The 15,782-nt window shown below is 38.6% G+C and overlaps 2 protein-coding genes across 2 annotated transcripts; both read right to left on the bottom strand.

Moving 5' to 3' along the window:
• Positions 1-363: 363 nt before the first annotated feature.
• LOC102740442 (olfactory receptor 5B12-like) lies at positions 364-1,317 on the bottom strand. Its single transcript, XM_031017597.2, has one exon. The coding sequence runs from the start codon at positions 1,315-1,317 to the stop codon at positions 364-366; it is 954 nt and encodes a 317-aa protein (XP_030873457.2).
• Positions 1,318-7,838: 6,521 nt separating this feature from the next.
• LOC115936795 (olfactory receptor 5B2-like) lies at positions 7,839-8,864 on the bottom strand. Its single transcript, XM_031017588.2, has one exon. The coding sequence runs from the start codon at positions 8,862-8,864 to the stop codon at positions 7,935-7,937; it is 930 nt and encodes a 309-aa protein (XP_030873448.2). The 3' UTR covers positions 7,839-7,934.
• Positions 8,865-15,782: the final 6,918 nt, after the last annotated feature.

Below are 15,782 nucleotides of genomic sequence, written 5' to 3'. Positions count from 1 at the left end.
CCTCTATACCATGTACAAAAATCATAGAGTTATTTTGAATTCTAGTGATTAAAAATGTAATTCTGGTGTCATACACTTATGAGATTCATTTGCAAACTCTTTAGACCAATGTAGTCTAAGATCTTATATTATCCAGGAATATAATTCTCATTTTAAGATAGAAGCAACATCCTCTTTCTGGAAAAAGATATCCAAATTTTTCCTACCCAGTCACATTTCCAAAGCATGAATAGAACCAGTCTCATTGGGAGGGAGGGAACTTCTTAGAGAAATGAAAGACAAGAAAGAATTAAAATTCACAAAAATATTCTTAGATACTAGAAGTCCAATAGAAATATCACATGGTTTGCATGCTATTTTTAATCAGTAGGCTAAGCCCAGTGAGGACTTTGCTTTTCCAAACACCTTCTGAAATGCACTCTTGACCTCTTTGTTCCTTAGGCTGTAGACCAAAGGGTTCAGCATGGGGATGACCATGGTGTAGAACACAGATGCCATTTTGTCTGTGTCCATGGAATGACTAGAACTTGGCTGTAAGTACACGAAGATGATTGTCCCATAGAAGATGGAAACAGTGGTCAGGTGGGATGCACAGGTGGAGAAAGCCTTCTTCTGTCCCTCAGCTGAGTGCATCCTCAAGATAGCAATAAAAATGAACAGATAAGAGTTCAAGATAACCAAGAGGGTGAAAAAGACATTGAATGCTGCCAATGTGAAGAGCACAATCTCATTCATGTGGATATCAGAGCAAGAGAGAGCCAGCTGTGGGGGAATGTCACAGAAAAAGTGATTAATTATGTTGGAACGACAGAAGGAGAGGTGGAAGGTGAGGGCAACATGGATGGAAGACTGCAAGAGTCCACAGATGTAGGAGCCAGTGGCCAGTGAGGTACACGTAGCACTTGTCACAGTGGTGGTGTAATGCAGGGGTTTGCACACTGCTGTGTGGCGGTCAAAGGCCATTGAAGCCAAGAGGAAACTTCCAATAGTGGCAAAGGCTGAAAAGAAGAACATCTGGGCAGCACATGCATTGTAGGATATGATCTTATCTCCTGTGAGAAACCCCACCATTACCTTGGGAGTGACAGCTGAAGCATAAATGCAGTCCACGAGGGAGAGGTTGCTGAGGAAGAAGTACATGGGAGTGTGGAGACGAGAGTCCAACAGAATCAACACGATCATCCCGATGTTCCCAACCAGAATGATGAAGTAAATGATAGTGAAGACTGTAAATAAAGGTACCTGCATCTCTAGGGCATCTGTTAACCCCAGAAGAATGAACTCGGTCACCTCTGAAATGTTCTCCATCAAAGTCATTTGGGAATCATCATGAGAGGCACCTATGACAAGATGAGCAAACACAAGATGATGCTATTTGATCACTAGCATGGGAACTGACTGTGAACAGGGTCTTTTGCCCACATGTGCAGTTTTCTGTCAAGGGCAGGAGCCCATGTGCAGCAAGTTGGACTGAACACTGGGTAGGGGTGGGTTGAGGGAGCTCTTCTTCTAAAAGTGATGTGGAAGGACACTGGGATGTCCTTGTTGACTGTGCTGCCACAAGGGGACTATATTATGACTCTGGAGGCACATTTCAGCTTGCCTGCTGTATGGTATACTCTATTACACTAAACCAATAGGACTTTTTCCCACTACTTGCCATACCTCCAAAGCACTCTTATTGCAAATACATAGAAAGCTTAATCAACAGAAAGGAAAAGAAAGACATTGGCATATGATACGACAAGCTTCATCAAATACATTTCCTGTCTCTGAGAGACCCCCACTGACTTGTTCATAATAGCTGAAGATATACAGTGATTTGGGACTCTGCTCTACTCTTCCTAATTCACGAGGGCCCTTAATTGGGTGCTCCACATTAACCATTGGTCCCTGAAGGAAACTTCATGATTTCTGGCACTTCTTAGCCATATTTTGGCATCTTTCAGTAACTCTAAAAAAGAAGGAATGGTTTTTCAAAAGGTGGAAGCAAAACTTTAGTTGTTTTCTCTCTTTGTCACACTCTTTATTTTTCTCCTGGGCTGATGTTTTCCGTCTCCTACCACCACCCATGTCTCTGCTTTATTCATTGGGAGGGAGAATGGGGGGAGATGGAAGAGTTACTTTCATTCTCACCTAGAGACTTTGTATCCTCAGCCAAGCCATGGATGTCCATCCATGTTATCTGGTATATCTGGTTGTTCTCACCTCTGGTGGCAGCTTAGCTAACAGCTTACTGTGGCTGCCATGGGTATAAGTATGAGAAGCCCTCTCAACCCAAGAGACACTTCTGACTCTGGAATCTATCACATTCATTTCTCCTGGATTAAAAATCCTTCATATTGAAGGAAGGATATGTATAGCCCTGCCTTTAAGAATAGCCTAGTGAGAGAGATCTATTATCCAAAAGATATGTTCATCATAATGTATTCCTAAAATAGAGATATGTATTTCCAGGGTGCTTTGGAAGTAGAAAGGATGTATGGTTAGCCCAACACAAGGACTAAGGAAAACCCTCTGGAGATGATTACTCCCAAGTTGTGGCTTTGGAGACTCAAGAAATATAATAACAATTATTAGTTATTATAATAACAAATACTTGTATAGTACTTACTTTGTATCAGGAAACTGTTCTAAGGTGTTCACATATATTAACTCATTTAGCAACTCTGGGAGGCGAATACTGTTATTACCCCCAGTTTTACTTCAAATGGAACTGAGGCTTAAAGAAGTAAGTTACCTGCCTAAGTAGCAAATCTGGTGGTAGAACTGGGATTTGAACCCAGCCAATATTGTCTAAAAAATCCGTAATACTAAGCAACCTTCTCAAAATAGTGGGTCAAGTTAATCATCTCTCCTGTGGTTCAGATTCCTGATCTTTTAAGTGGGAATGATCACAATTTTCATCTTTTGAGGTAGATGAATAGGATAACTTAGATCATGCAAAACACTTAAAATAATGTCAATTACACAGCAAGTACTTGAGTATTTCAAGCTGTTACTACCACTATTACTATACTAGGCAGAAGAAACATCATGGATAAAACCATGAATTGGTAAGCGCAATTGTATAACTAGGCAATTACAAGCAGAGAGGTACTAATAATTAGTAAAATACATGGCACAATCAAAATCTCAATTAGGGAGTGAGGTGCAAAAGTAGTTGGTGGAAATGAGACAATAGGATTGAACCCTAAAAGAAAGAGCAGAAAAAATGTGTCAGGTGATAGATCAAATACAACCATTTAGAAGAAGAGCCTAAGGTGACTATTTATGCCATGGATAATAGAGGCATATAAGTACAGATAAATGTCAGTCAATGATTAGCCACCTAGACGGGATGTGACCTTGGGAACATTACTTCTACTCTGCAAACCACAGTTCGTTGTCTGTGAAAAACCTAGTTCATGTAATGCCCAATGAATCTAGTTTACACAGCTGAAAAGATGAAATTAAATGATTTATGGAGCTCTACTAATATGATGCCTGGCACATGGCATGTATTCAGTGATAATTCCCTCTTGTTCTCTTCATAGCTGGCTTTCCACATAAGCCACCAGCAGCTGGCATTACAAAATGAATAACACGATTCCTGGTTTTTTAAAGGGGTAGAGTCAGCCGGCTCTAGAAATTATCCCCCCAAAGTGATAATTGCTTTTATAAAAGCATGTATAAAGTATTACAAAATGATCATGAAAGTGCCCGGAATGTGCCAGAACACCCTACTGACAACGAAGTTACTTCCTCCTGAGACTCGTTCCTCAATTCTTAAATGTCTGTGCTTGCTAGAGTTTCCAGATTTGGCCCAAATGCACAGACATGTGAATCCAATTGCATTTATTTTTGAAAAAAAAAAGTTAATTTCTGTAACTGATGTGCCAAGAATGGCCAACATACTGACCAAATTTCTTATCTATACTGTCTGTATAGACACAGATAGGACACAAAACAGCTTCTTTTGATGCAGGAATTTGAGATGTAGGGGTGGGGTACGACCGTAGCACAAATACATGCTCAATTCTGATCCTTGTTCTGTTGATAATCAGTTGGGTATAGACATGCTGCTGGCTGTATCTTCTTAATTCACAAGATGAAAAACATTGTCCATCTCCCTCACAGGCTGCTCTCCTGCTCTGATGTGACAAGAAATATGAAAGTTCCTTGAAAAGCATAAAAGATGCTAACATTTTAGTCAAGCAATCTGAGTCATTACTTTCCATGGTCTATCTCTTGGTTACAGCAGGATATTCAGCCAATAATACTGAAAGTCCAAACTTTGACGTTCCCAAAGAAAATGACTTTACACTTGAGATACCCAAACAGATGTTGAAAGTTCTACAACCCCTGAGATTCAGAAAGGGAGCTATATTTGTGCTGCTATTCCTTTAGCATTCTCTAAATAAAAGGAATACGGAGGCATGGTCTCCCTTTTTGACTCTGTCACCCCAACCCTTCATTTAAGACATCTGATTGCAATCAGTGGAAAGAGTGGTGAATGACCATCCAACAGGGGGTCTATGATCTAGCTGATTTGACTTTGTTTTCCTCATTTGTAAAATGAACATGTTTGGACCTTCTAGAGCCCCTTTCCTTTCTAATTGGTTATGGTTGTGTGTTTTCTTGATACTTACTTTTGTCCTAGGAACAGACAAAGGAGGCACAAGTTAGGGAGTATAGAAAACCTTCATGGCCACACTGTTGACCAGAAGTCCACATCCAGGAAAACATCATGCTGGAGAAGCTCCTTCCCCACCTGTGGAGTTCTGTGTTGTGGAATATAACTTGTGCTCTTATAAATACCAGGTTTGAGACAACGATCTTTTCACACCACAGATCTCAGGGGAATGTTTAGTGTTATGTGAGTGGATATCTCAGGAAGCTCCAGATTCAGGATTGGCCCTCCTGAACTGACCTGACAGGAGCTATCAGAGGATAATGTCTGTGTGTATTTTAGCTGAGAGTGCTTTTGAAGACACAAGGGAATGGAAGCCTCTTAAAAGCAAGTCCGCAGTACCACAGTCATGCTAGGGAACAAAAAAAAAACCTCACTAAGATCTTGGCTTAGGTGATGTCAGGAACTCATACAAGCTTTCTCAAATCTATGTCTTTCTTAAAGGCATACAATTATCCCCAGGGATATTATTTATTTATATTTTTAAATTAGTTTTTAAAGATTCTATTTATTTATCTGAGAGAGAGTGCGTGGTGGGGAGGGGCAGAGGGAGAGGGAGAGGGAGAATCTCAAGCAGACTCTGCACTGAGCACAGAGACCAACATGGGGCTTGATCTCACAATCTTGAGATCATGACCTGAGCTGAAATCAAGCATTGGACGCTTAACCGACTGAGCCACCCAGGTGCCCTTCCAGGAATGTTTTTTAAAACAAAATACTCATTTATCTTACCCTAAAGAGTTAATTTTGTATGTGAAGAAGGGGCTCAATTTCATTCTTTTTATTTGCAATATTTTTTATTGAGATATAATTCACATAAGATTCAGCATTTCAAAGTCTACCATTGGTGGCTTTTCATGTTCACATTTTGCAACCATCCAAGTATCTTATTCCTGAACACTTCCATCACCATAAAATTAAACCCAATATATGTTAGTGGTTACTCTCATTCCTCCTATTCCCTAATCCCCTGGCAATGAGCAATCAATTTTTTTATTGGTTTACCTATTCTAGTTAATTCATAAAAGTGGAATTATACAATATTTGTCCTTTTATGTCCAGCTTCTTTCATTTAGCTTAATGTTTTTGAGGATCTTCCATGTTCTAACATGTGTTAGTACTGCATTCCTTTTTATGGCTGAATGATATTCTATTGTATGGATAGACTACATTTGATACATTAGTTGATGGATATTTGGGGTCTTTTAACTTTTTGCAATTGTGAATAATGCTGCTATGAGTATTATTATACAAGTTTTGTTTGAACATATGTTTTCAGTTCTCTTGGGCATAAACCTTCAAGTGAAATTGTGGGGTCATATGGTAACTCTATGTTTAACTTTTTTTTTTTTTTTGAGAGAGAGAGCAAGCAAACAAACAAAGAGGCAGAGAAAGATGGAGAGAATCTAAGCATGCTCCATGTTTAGCACAGGGCTCAATTCCATGACCCTGATATCATGACCTGAGCCAAAATCAAGCATTGGATGTTTAACTGACGGAACCACCCAGTTGCCCCAAAACTAGTTGTGTCTTATGAAATGTTCTAGAATTCTTTTCTAAAGAATTGAATAATAGGCGATGGACTAAATTACCAGTGGTTCAAATATATTAACTGTTGGACTTACTGCTTAATTAATTGGTTGACTGAATAATTTAACAAATGTTTACTGGGAAATTAGTGTGAACCAGGCTATACTTTATGTATTGGAGATGAAGTTGTTAGTAAACAAGATAAAGTCACTCTTCTTGTGCAGTGTAGATTCTATGTAGATAGGTAAATTAATATACAAATGAACAACAACAACAAAAAAGAAATAGTTGAGGAGTGATTAGAACCATGAAGAATAAAGCAAGTTGAGAACAATGTCCATGGGGGGGTGGGGTGACCATAATATGGTAACTTTTAAGCAAAGACCTGAGGGAAGTGAGGGAGCTTTCTGAGCATTGGCAACAACAAGTATAAAGCAAGTACAAAGGCACTGAGCAGCTTGGATTGTCCAGGAACAGCAGGGAACTCAGTGTGAGTGAAGTGGAGGGAACAAATAGGAGAGCAGTAAGACATGACATAATTTATCTGAACCTAAATTATCCCTGCATGAGTAGCATTAGCCATCTTATAGTATTTTCAGAGAGAAAAACGGATGACATCATTATTACTCCGTGCATTTATCTTATAAAGTTGAAGAGTTGGTAGTCCTACACAGAAAAATTGAGAAATTTCTTTATTATCAATTGATCTCCTTTCTTATAATCTGGTCCTCTTGCTTTTGAAAATTATCATTACTTTTTCTACCAAATGGCTTTCTGAAGACACAAATATTAGCTCCTTCAAGATTTTATACACCTAAAGCTCTGAAAAAAAGTTCCAACAAAAAGTACATACTTAAAAATTATTTTATTTTATTGTTTTTTTAAATTTTATTTTATTATGTTATGTTAGTCACCAACAATACATCATTAGTTTTAGATGTAGTGATCCATGATTCATTGTTTTTGTATAACATAATTTAAAAAATCCATGTCATGGGGCATCTGGATGGCTCAGTTGGTTAAGCATCTGACTCTAAATTTCAGCTCAGGTCGTGACCTCAGGGTCATGGGATTGAGCCCATGTTGGGCTCTGTGGTTGGTGTGGAGTACACTTGAGATTCCTCCTTCTCCTTCTGCCCCTCTCCCTGCTCTCTCCCTCTCTCTCTGTCTCTTTCAAATAAATACATAAATAAAATCTTTAAAAAAATCCATGTTATGTTTTTCTTCATTTCGGACTCTTGGAATAATTTTTTAAACTAGAAAAAAACAAAAAAATGCTAGACATTAATTTATATTCTGATCCACAATTAATTATTTTAACTTTTTAAAATTAAAAACTAGTCATACTCTAGCTACTTTTTAAATAAATTTCCCACTTTTGTGTGTATCTACACACATGGGATCCTTGTATACATTTGTCTTCATGGGTTTGAGTCCTGTTTTACAAATATACTTGCATTAACATATGGGAGAGAAAATGTGAAAATATGAATAAACCCATTATAATTAATAAGGTTCATGATAAGCATGATCATTAAATATTAAATTCCTCATGGTTATTTTTATCCAGACGTTACACAACTGGACATGCTATCTTCTTTTTTACTGACAGACTTTTGAAGAGGAAAGTATCAAGTCAGTAATTTAAATGTAGTGTGGGCGGTAAACCCTGAGTTAGTGCATGGAGAATCTCTGACAGGAATGAAACTAGGTCACCGTTGGTCTTACAGCCCTAAGAGGTGAATCTTAGAGACAGTTTTGCCTTCTCAACACTTTCTTGAAAGCATTCTTGACTTCTTTGTTCCTTGGGATTTAGCACAGGGATGACCATAGTATAGAAAACAGATGTGGTTTTGTCTGTGTCCATGGAGTGGCTGGAGCTGAGCTGGGAGTACATGAAGATGACTGTCCCATAGAAGATGGACACTGCAGTGAGGTGGGAGGCACAGGTGGATATAGCCTTCAGGTATCCCTCCACTGAGGACATCTTCAGGATGGTAATAAAAATGAACAGGTAGGAAATCAAGATAATGAGGAGAGCAAAAACAATGTGGAAGCTTGCTGCAAAAACAAGAACCAGCTCACTGACATGTTTATCAGAGCAAGAGAGAGCCATGACTGCAGGAACATCACAGAAAAAGTGATGGATCACACTGGACTTACAGAAGGAGAGATGGTATGTGTCTCCAACATTGACAGAAGCATTCAGGAAACCACAGACATAGCAGCCTATGGCCAGACGAGCACACACACCTATGGTCATGGTCATGGTGTAATGGAGGGGTTTGCACACTGCTGCATAGCAGTCATAGGCCATTGAAGCCAGGAGGTAACTTTCTACAGTGGCAAAGACTGCAAAAAAGAACATCTGAGCAGCACATGCACGGTAAGAGATGACCTTGTCTCCTATAAGTAACCCAGCCATGACCTTGGGGGTGACAGCTGTAGAATAACCGAAGTCCACCGGAGATAGTTTACTGAGGAAAAAGTACATGGGAGTGTGGAGGCGAGAGTCCAAGAGAATCAGCACCATTATCCCCAAGTTCCCAACCACAGTGATGAGGTAAATGAGGGTGAACATGTTAAAGAGGGGGATCTGCAGCTCTGGGGCATTGGTTAGTCCCAGCAGGATGAATTCAGTCACTTCTGTGTTGTTCTCCATGGATGTTGTTTGGGAATCACAACATGCCCTGTAGCAATGGAATAAAAGGACAGAGTCATAAACAAATGAGAGATTGAATGGAAATTCATTCAATATTGTTTGTGTATACACACACACATATATATACACAATATTTCATTATAGCAATAATTTGTACTTTAAGACGCTCCAGATCTAAATATGGAGTAGATAATAAAATTTAAGGCACCAATTATTGGTCGAGTTTCATACTGTTAAAGTGAAGGATCTTCATGGATTATTTTCTAACTTTTCAATTTTGTAAATTTATAAGCTGAGATGTAGAAAATAAAACATCTTGATTATGATGAGAGGTCTTGAATGAATCTGTGAATTCAATTCCCTGAACCAAGTAAATGCTTATATCTATGGTTGTTATGTGGCAGGAACTGCTCTAGACACTTTAGATGAATATTCATTCATTACTCTCAACAACCCTATGAGATTGATTACTTGTTATCCCCATTAACTTATGAAGCACAGAGCTTGAATATTGTATTTAAGTTTACAAAATTATTACTGCCAAACTGAAACTTTGTGCCTAGGCAGAGTGATTCCCAAGTCCATCGATCTCAACGGAATTTAAATCAAATTGAATTTAACTCAGTTAACAATCACTCTGTGTCTCCAATGTCCTAAACTCAGTGTTTAGGGTTTCACAGTGAAGTAACGAGAGAGATATGCATAGCCATGTGGTAGGATAATGGCAGCAGCAGGGGGTCGGACAACCAGCAGAGGCAGTCTGAGGGGAGGGCATGCATCCAGTGTAAAGCTTGGGTTCTGGGACCAGGAGCATGTCAGCCCTACCATTCACTCCCAAAGAGTCAATTTCCCAATTTAACTCCCTGAGCCTGTTTTGCTTCATCTACAAAATGAAAATAGTAATGAGACTTCACTCAAGCTATTGTAAGAATCGAATGATATGTAAAAACCAGTGAGCAAAATGCTGAGTATTTAGCACAGCCTGATCAGTATAAGGTATAATATTAGTATTAGGATGGAATGATAACCTCTCTGTTGGTTTCAGAAAGGTCAGGGGTGATATTCAAGGCTCTGTGGGGAGGAATGTTTAGCTGGCTGGCCTCCCTCTTCGGTATGTCTTATATCAAACACTTGGTCTACTGGGATCTTCTGGCTCCTCAGTGTCTGTCTGTCCATCTTCTGCCTACATGAATGGCTGTTCCAGCTACTGCATGTGAGTCATTCCTTTGCTTAATTTCTTTCTTAATATCCACGTTTTAGCTTGGATTGAAAGCATCCCCTTTCTTAAACTCATTGTTTGTCTCATTACGGTTATCCCACAGTTGACTCACAAGGATCAATGGGTAGAAAGTTCCTAGGTTGTTGGTGTCTTTAGCCCATAGATCTGTGTTTTGGCCAATTCCATGTCTTTTTTTTTTTTTTTTAAAGATTTTATTTATTTATTTGAGAGAGAGAGAATGAGAGAGAGCACATGAGAGGGGGGAGGGTCAGAGGGAGAAGCAGACTCCCTGCCGAGCAGGGAGCCTGATGCGGGACTCGATCCAGGAACTCCAGGATCATGACCTGAGCTGAAGGCAGTCGCTTAACCAACTGAGCCACCCAGGCGCCCGGCCAATTCCATGTCTTAAAATTGTTTATTTGAATGTAATCTTGTGTAGGAATCTTGTTTTTAGCCTTTTCATTTGACTTGGAAGCCTTTAGAAGGACATTTGTCATTTGTTCATTGGCTTAATTCTTTTACACCTTCACTGTACATTCTTCCCCTATAGAGTGTCTGTCAACATTAATAATCACAATCACTTGTTGAGTATGCTGTGTTCCACAATCTATAAAGAGATCTACATGCATAGACCCACATACAGACACACAGAGGACTTTTCATTTAACCCTCATAATAACATTACAGATTTTCCTTGACTTGCACTAGGGTTAAGCATGGATAAATACATCATAAATTGAAAATATCATAAGTAGAAAATGCATTTTAACCTATTGACTATCATAGCTTCACCTAGCCTACTTGAAACATGCTCAGAACATTTACACTAGTCTACAGTTGATCCAAATCACCACACACAAAACCCATTTATAATAAAGTATTGAATATCTCATGTGTTTTATTGAACACTGTGCTGAGAGGGAAACACAGAATGGTCATATGGGCACATAATGCTTGTCTGTCGGTTAGTTACCCATGTGATCATGGACTGACTGAGAACCAAGTCTCATTGCTGCTGCCCAGCTTCATGAATCAGCATCACACCACACATATCACTAGCCAGGGGGATGATCAAAATTCAAAATAAGTACAGTTCCTACTGAATGCATGTTACTTTTGCACCATTGTAATGTCAATATATCATAAAAATAAAACCATCGTAGGCCAGGCACTGTCCACATAAGGTAAGTAATATTATTTTTCTCATTTTACCATGAAAGAACTGAGGCTCTGAGATGCTGTGTAAAGCTCTATAATTGCTCAGCTCATATGAGGAAGAGTCAAGATTTAAGATTCATACCCACTGTGACCAAGTCAAAGGCTGCGTTTTTAGTGACCTTAGCCAGCATTTACAGATGTGTTAGTAATAATAACAGTGAGATTATGGGGAAAAGGAGTATGGATCTTGCTAATTCAATTACAACCCTTTTGTAGCTTAAAGGAGGCTTATTTCACACCCATCTTTTCTTTTTTAACCTTCAATTAGAAGTCAAGAAATAATAAATAAGTTAAAATTAACAGCTATTCAGAGAATCACTTATCCATTTATTATTATTTTTACTAATCTCTTGTGGAAGAGAAACATGATAATGTTTCAGAAGTATCACTAAATTCCTTACTGATGGAAGTTTTGATATTTATGTCCAGCCTCAACTCACTGCTTTAGCAAAATATTTTAAAATAGATTATAACTTATAGTAGGTATAACTGCACCACTGCTTTTTCTTGAATAACATTTCTCACTAAAAGTGTAGATAGAGCATAGAAGCTTGCCTTGCTGCTGGAAAAGAAGGGGCAGTCACTCCTGAAGAGTAAGTTTGGAATGGAATAGTGGTCTGTGAATAACAAATGAGGGATCCTCTATAAAACACCTATCTGAGGGGTTATCATTCTAAAGTCAGTGAAAAACTTTTCATCTTGAGCTATTTTCCCTGGCCATGATTGGAGGTTCATGACAAATCCTCAGGTCAGGATTTGGGGGTGGGAGGAAAGTGCTGCATGTACTAATGATCACTAACATTCAGACGATTACATGATGGACAAAGGGATTCAGCACATGTCTGGTCCTTCTCAAATGAGATCACATTGAGTCATCTTGGGAGTTTTAGAGACTAACTCATGGGGATCAGGAGGGAGTTCCAGAGACATGAGCTCTCTGGGGATGCTTCCTGGGAGGGCATTTGTAGCTCTTATTTTCCTAGGAAAGAATCAATTAAATTGCCTATGGGGACTTAGTTGGATATGTTAAGGGTGCATGCATGTTTTTGTGTTACTTGTTTTTTTCCCTTACTTTCTAATTATAGTGTAATTTACAAACAATAATTTTTAAATAGTTTTTAATATTATAGTTTGAACTTGGTCAAATTTATATGGTCATGAAACCACTAACAATCATGATGTGGAAGAGTTCCATCATCTAAACAAAATCTCTGAGGTCCTTTGCCATCAGCCCCTTTCCTACTTAATGCCCATGGTGTCCACTGAACCATTTTCTGTCCTATATTGCTTTGCCTTTGCAAGGAGGCTGTTTAAACAGAATCTTAGCACATGGAGCCTTTGACTCTGGCTACTTCCATTTAGCATGGTGCATTTGAGACCAGCCATATTGTTAGCTGTATTAATTTCCTAGAGCTGCCATAAAGAAGTACCACAAACTGGATGGCCTATATAATGTAAATTTATTCTCTCACGTTTCTGGAGGCTAGAAATCTGAGATCAAGGAGCTGGTAACGTGGTTCTGTTGGTTCCCTCTGAAAGCTGTAAGGGAGCATCTACTTTATGTTTTTCTCTTAGCTGCTGGGTGGTTTGCTGGCCATCTTTGGAATTCCTTGTTTTCTGTTGCCTCATCCTGATCTCTGTGTTCATCTTCACTTGGTGTTCTCCTTGTGTTATGTCTCTCCAAGTTTTCCCTTTTAAAGGGAAGGACACCAGTGATATTGATCTAGAGGCCCACTCTGCTCCAGTAGGACCTCATCTTAATTAACTACATCTGAATTGCCCCCATTTTCAAACAAAAATCACGTTCTGAAGTACTGAGGGTTAGGACTTCAACATATAAAACTTGGGGGACACAATTCAGCCCATAATATACCAGTAGTAAATTGGTTTTTTTTTTTTTTTTCATTGCTGGCTATATTTCATTATATGGACACTATGGATTGTTTATCGATTTCCCAGTTGGGAGACATTGGGTGGTTTCTAGTGTCTGGGGATTAAAAATAAAATGTATCTAAACATTTGCCAATTTTTTTTTTTTTTTTTTTTTTTGCCTGAAAGGAGGTCTAATTTCATTTGGGTAAAGGTCTCTGAGTTGGATTTCTTGGTCAGATGGTAAGTACATATTTATTTATTTATTTATTTATTTATTTTAAAGATTTCATTTATTTATTTGACAGAGAGAGACATAGCGAGAGAAGGAACACAAGCCAGGGGAGTGGGAGAGGGAGAAGCAGGCTTCCCGCAGAGCAGGGAGCCCGATGTGGGACTCGATCCCAGGACCCTGGGATCATGACCTGAGCCGAAGGCAGACGCTTAACGACTGAGCCACCCAGGCGCCCGGTAAGTACATATTTAAATGAATGGAAACTAGCAAATGGTTTCCTAATGCAGCACTACTATGTGTTCTCACTGGCAATGCATTAAAATTGCTTCACTTCTTTCACAGCACTTGATATTATTACAGTTTTAAAATTTTATTTTGTGTTTTTTAAAAGTTATTTCTTGCTCTTTCTCAAGGAAGATTCAAGAAATTTCCTTGGAAAAATCTTTTTTAAAAAATATATATTTTTATTTTAAACCCTTTTGCTTTTCCAAGGCAGCTCTGGACTGGGGATTTTTTTTCCAACAAGAAGATAGACTCGCCCTTTCCTCTACATAGTCACCTATGATTCCATATTTCCAAGCAGATGCCTACCTTTCTCAGTGTAGACAAGTGTCATGGCTACATATTTGTTCAGTGCACTCAGGTTGCATGTCCTCAAATTCAGGAAAGTGATTCAGAGTGGTCAGACTTCAGCTTCCTATGTTTAAAGAGGAAGATAATAATATCACGTAACCCTCATCGATTTTCAAGGAGAGTATAAGAAGATACATATACAAAGCTGAGCACAATTTCTAGCACATATCAGTTGTTCTGTAAGGTTCCATATTAATATTTTAGCATGGATAGCATAAATGATATAATATGGGTCACCAAAATAGTGTTGTCCAAACATTCCACATGCTGTCCTCATGTGCCTGCCCCACTGAAGCTGGGCTGAGACATGAACAAATGGCAAGCAGCAGGCTGTCCCAATGAAATGACATGTGTCATTTCTGGGTAAGTTGAAGCATATGTGCAGCCCTCCAGTGTTTCTTCTGCCACATTGACTAGGATCATCTGTGAGAGATAAATCTGTACCACACTGAAAAATAACCCCCATAGATCCTATTGCCTAGAATTGTAATGTTACCCCATATAGCAAAGACTTTGCTATTGTGGCTAATTTAAGGGCGTAGACATTGGAGATCATCATGGGTCATTCATCAGTGGACCCTAAAGGCATAATCCTGTCTTTATAGACAGAGGCAGGGAAAATGGAAGATTCTAAGGGTCTGTTACTCCACAGGAACCCTAAAAAAACCACCCCAAAAAACCAAACCCCCAAATCCATAAACAAACAACAAGCAAACAAACAAAAATACCCAAGACTAAACTGTCAAAATAAACTTGTTCTCAGAACTCTGAAAATAGTGAAGGGACAGCAGCCAAATGTTGAATTACAAAAATCATGTAATCACGGTGTTTAAGGAAATTATGTCAAATCACTAAATGACCAAAAGCTAAAGGGACAGAGAGGTCAGACACCACACACACAAAAAACCACATTTAATAAAATAGTTTAGAAAGTTTAGAAAGTCATTAAACAAACCAATACACAACAAGCAAAACAAAGAAACAAAAAACCTGAGGGTGCAGAATCTGTTTTCCAGAATTACCACATTATATATTCACAATCTCCAGTTTTCAACAAAAAATAAGATACACACAGAGACTCATATATGGAATTTAAGAAACAAAACAAAGGACCATAGGGGAAGGGAGGGAAAAATAAAATAAGGCAAAATCAGAGAGGGAGACAAGCCATAAGAGACTCTTAATTATAGGAAACAAAATGAGGGTTGCTGGAGGGGAGGTGGGTAGGGAGATGGGGAAACTGGGTGATGGGATTAAGGAAGGCACATGATGTAATGAGCACTGGGTGTTATATGCAACTGATGATTAACTGAACTCTACATCCAAAACTAATGATACACTATATGTTAACTAATTGAATTTAAATAAAATAAGATTTAAAAAGATGTTAGTTGAAAAAAAGAGATACATGCAGAGAAATAAGAAAGTATGTCCCATTCACAGGAAAAAAGGAGAAATTACCAGACACTCCCTGAAGAAGCATAGACATTGCACTGACTGGACACAGATTTTTAAATCAACTGTCTTCATTATGCTCAAAGAACTGAAGGAAACAATGGACAAAAACTAAAAGACCCAGGAGAATTATGTGTCAGCATTAAAGAACGCCAACAGCAAGACAGAAATGGTAATAAAGGAACTGAATATAAATTCTGGAGTAATGTTAAGTTTTCCTTTCCATGAACATGGGATGTCTTTCAACTTATTTAGGTCTTCCTTAATTTTTTTCCACATTACTTTATAG

This window comes from Leptonychotes weddellii, chromosome 11 (genome assembly GCF_054177405.1).
Source record: "Leptonychotes weddellii isolate Sample4059 chromosome 11, ASM5417740v2, whole genome shotgun sequence".
Lineage (NCBI taxonomy): Eukaryota > Metazoa > Chordata > Mammalia > Carnivora > Phocidae > Leptonychotes > Leptonychotes weddellii.
The sequence above is the reverse complement of the archived record's forward strand: the minus strand, read 5'-3'. Positions and strand labels throughout refer to the sequence as shown.

Coding starts and splice junctions, on each gene's coding strand:
- LOC115936795 (XM_031017588.2), bottom strand. CDS start 8,864: ATGGAGAACAACACAGAAGTGACTGAATTCATCCTGCTGGGACTAACC.
- LOC102740442 (XM_031017597.2), bottom strand. CDS start 1,317: ATGACTTTGATGGAGAACATTTCAGAGGTGACCGAGTTCATTCTTCTG.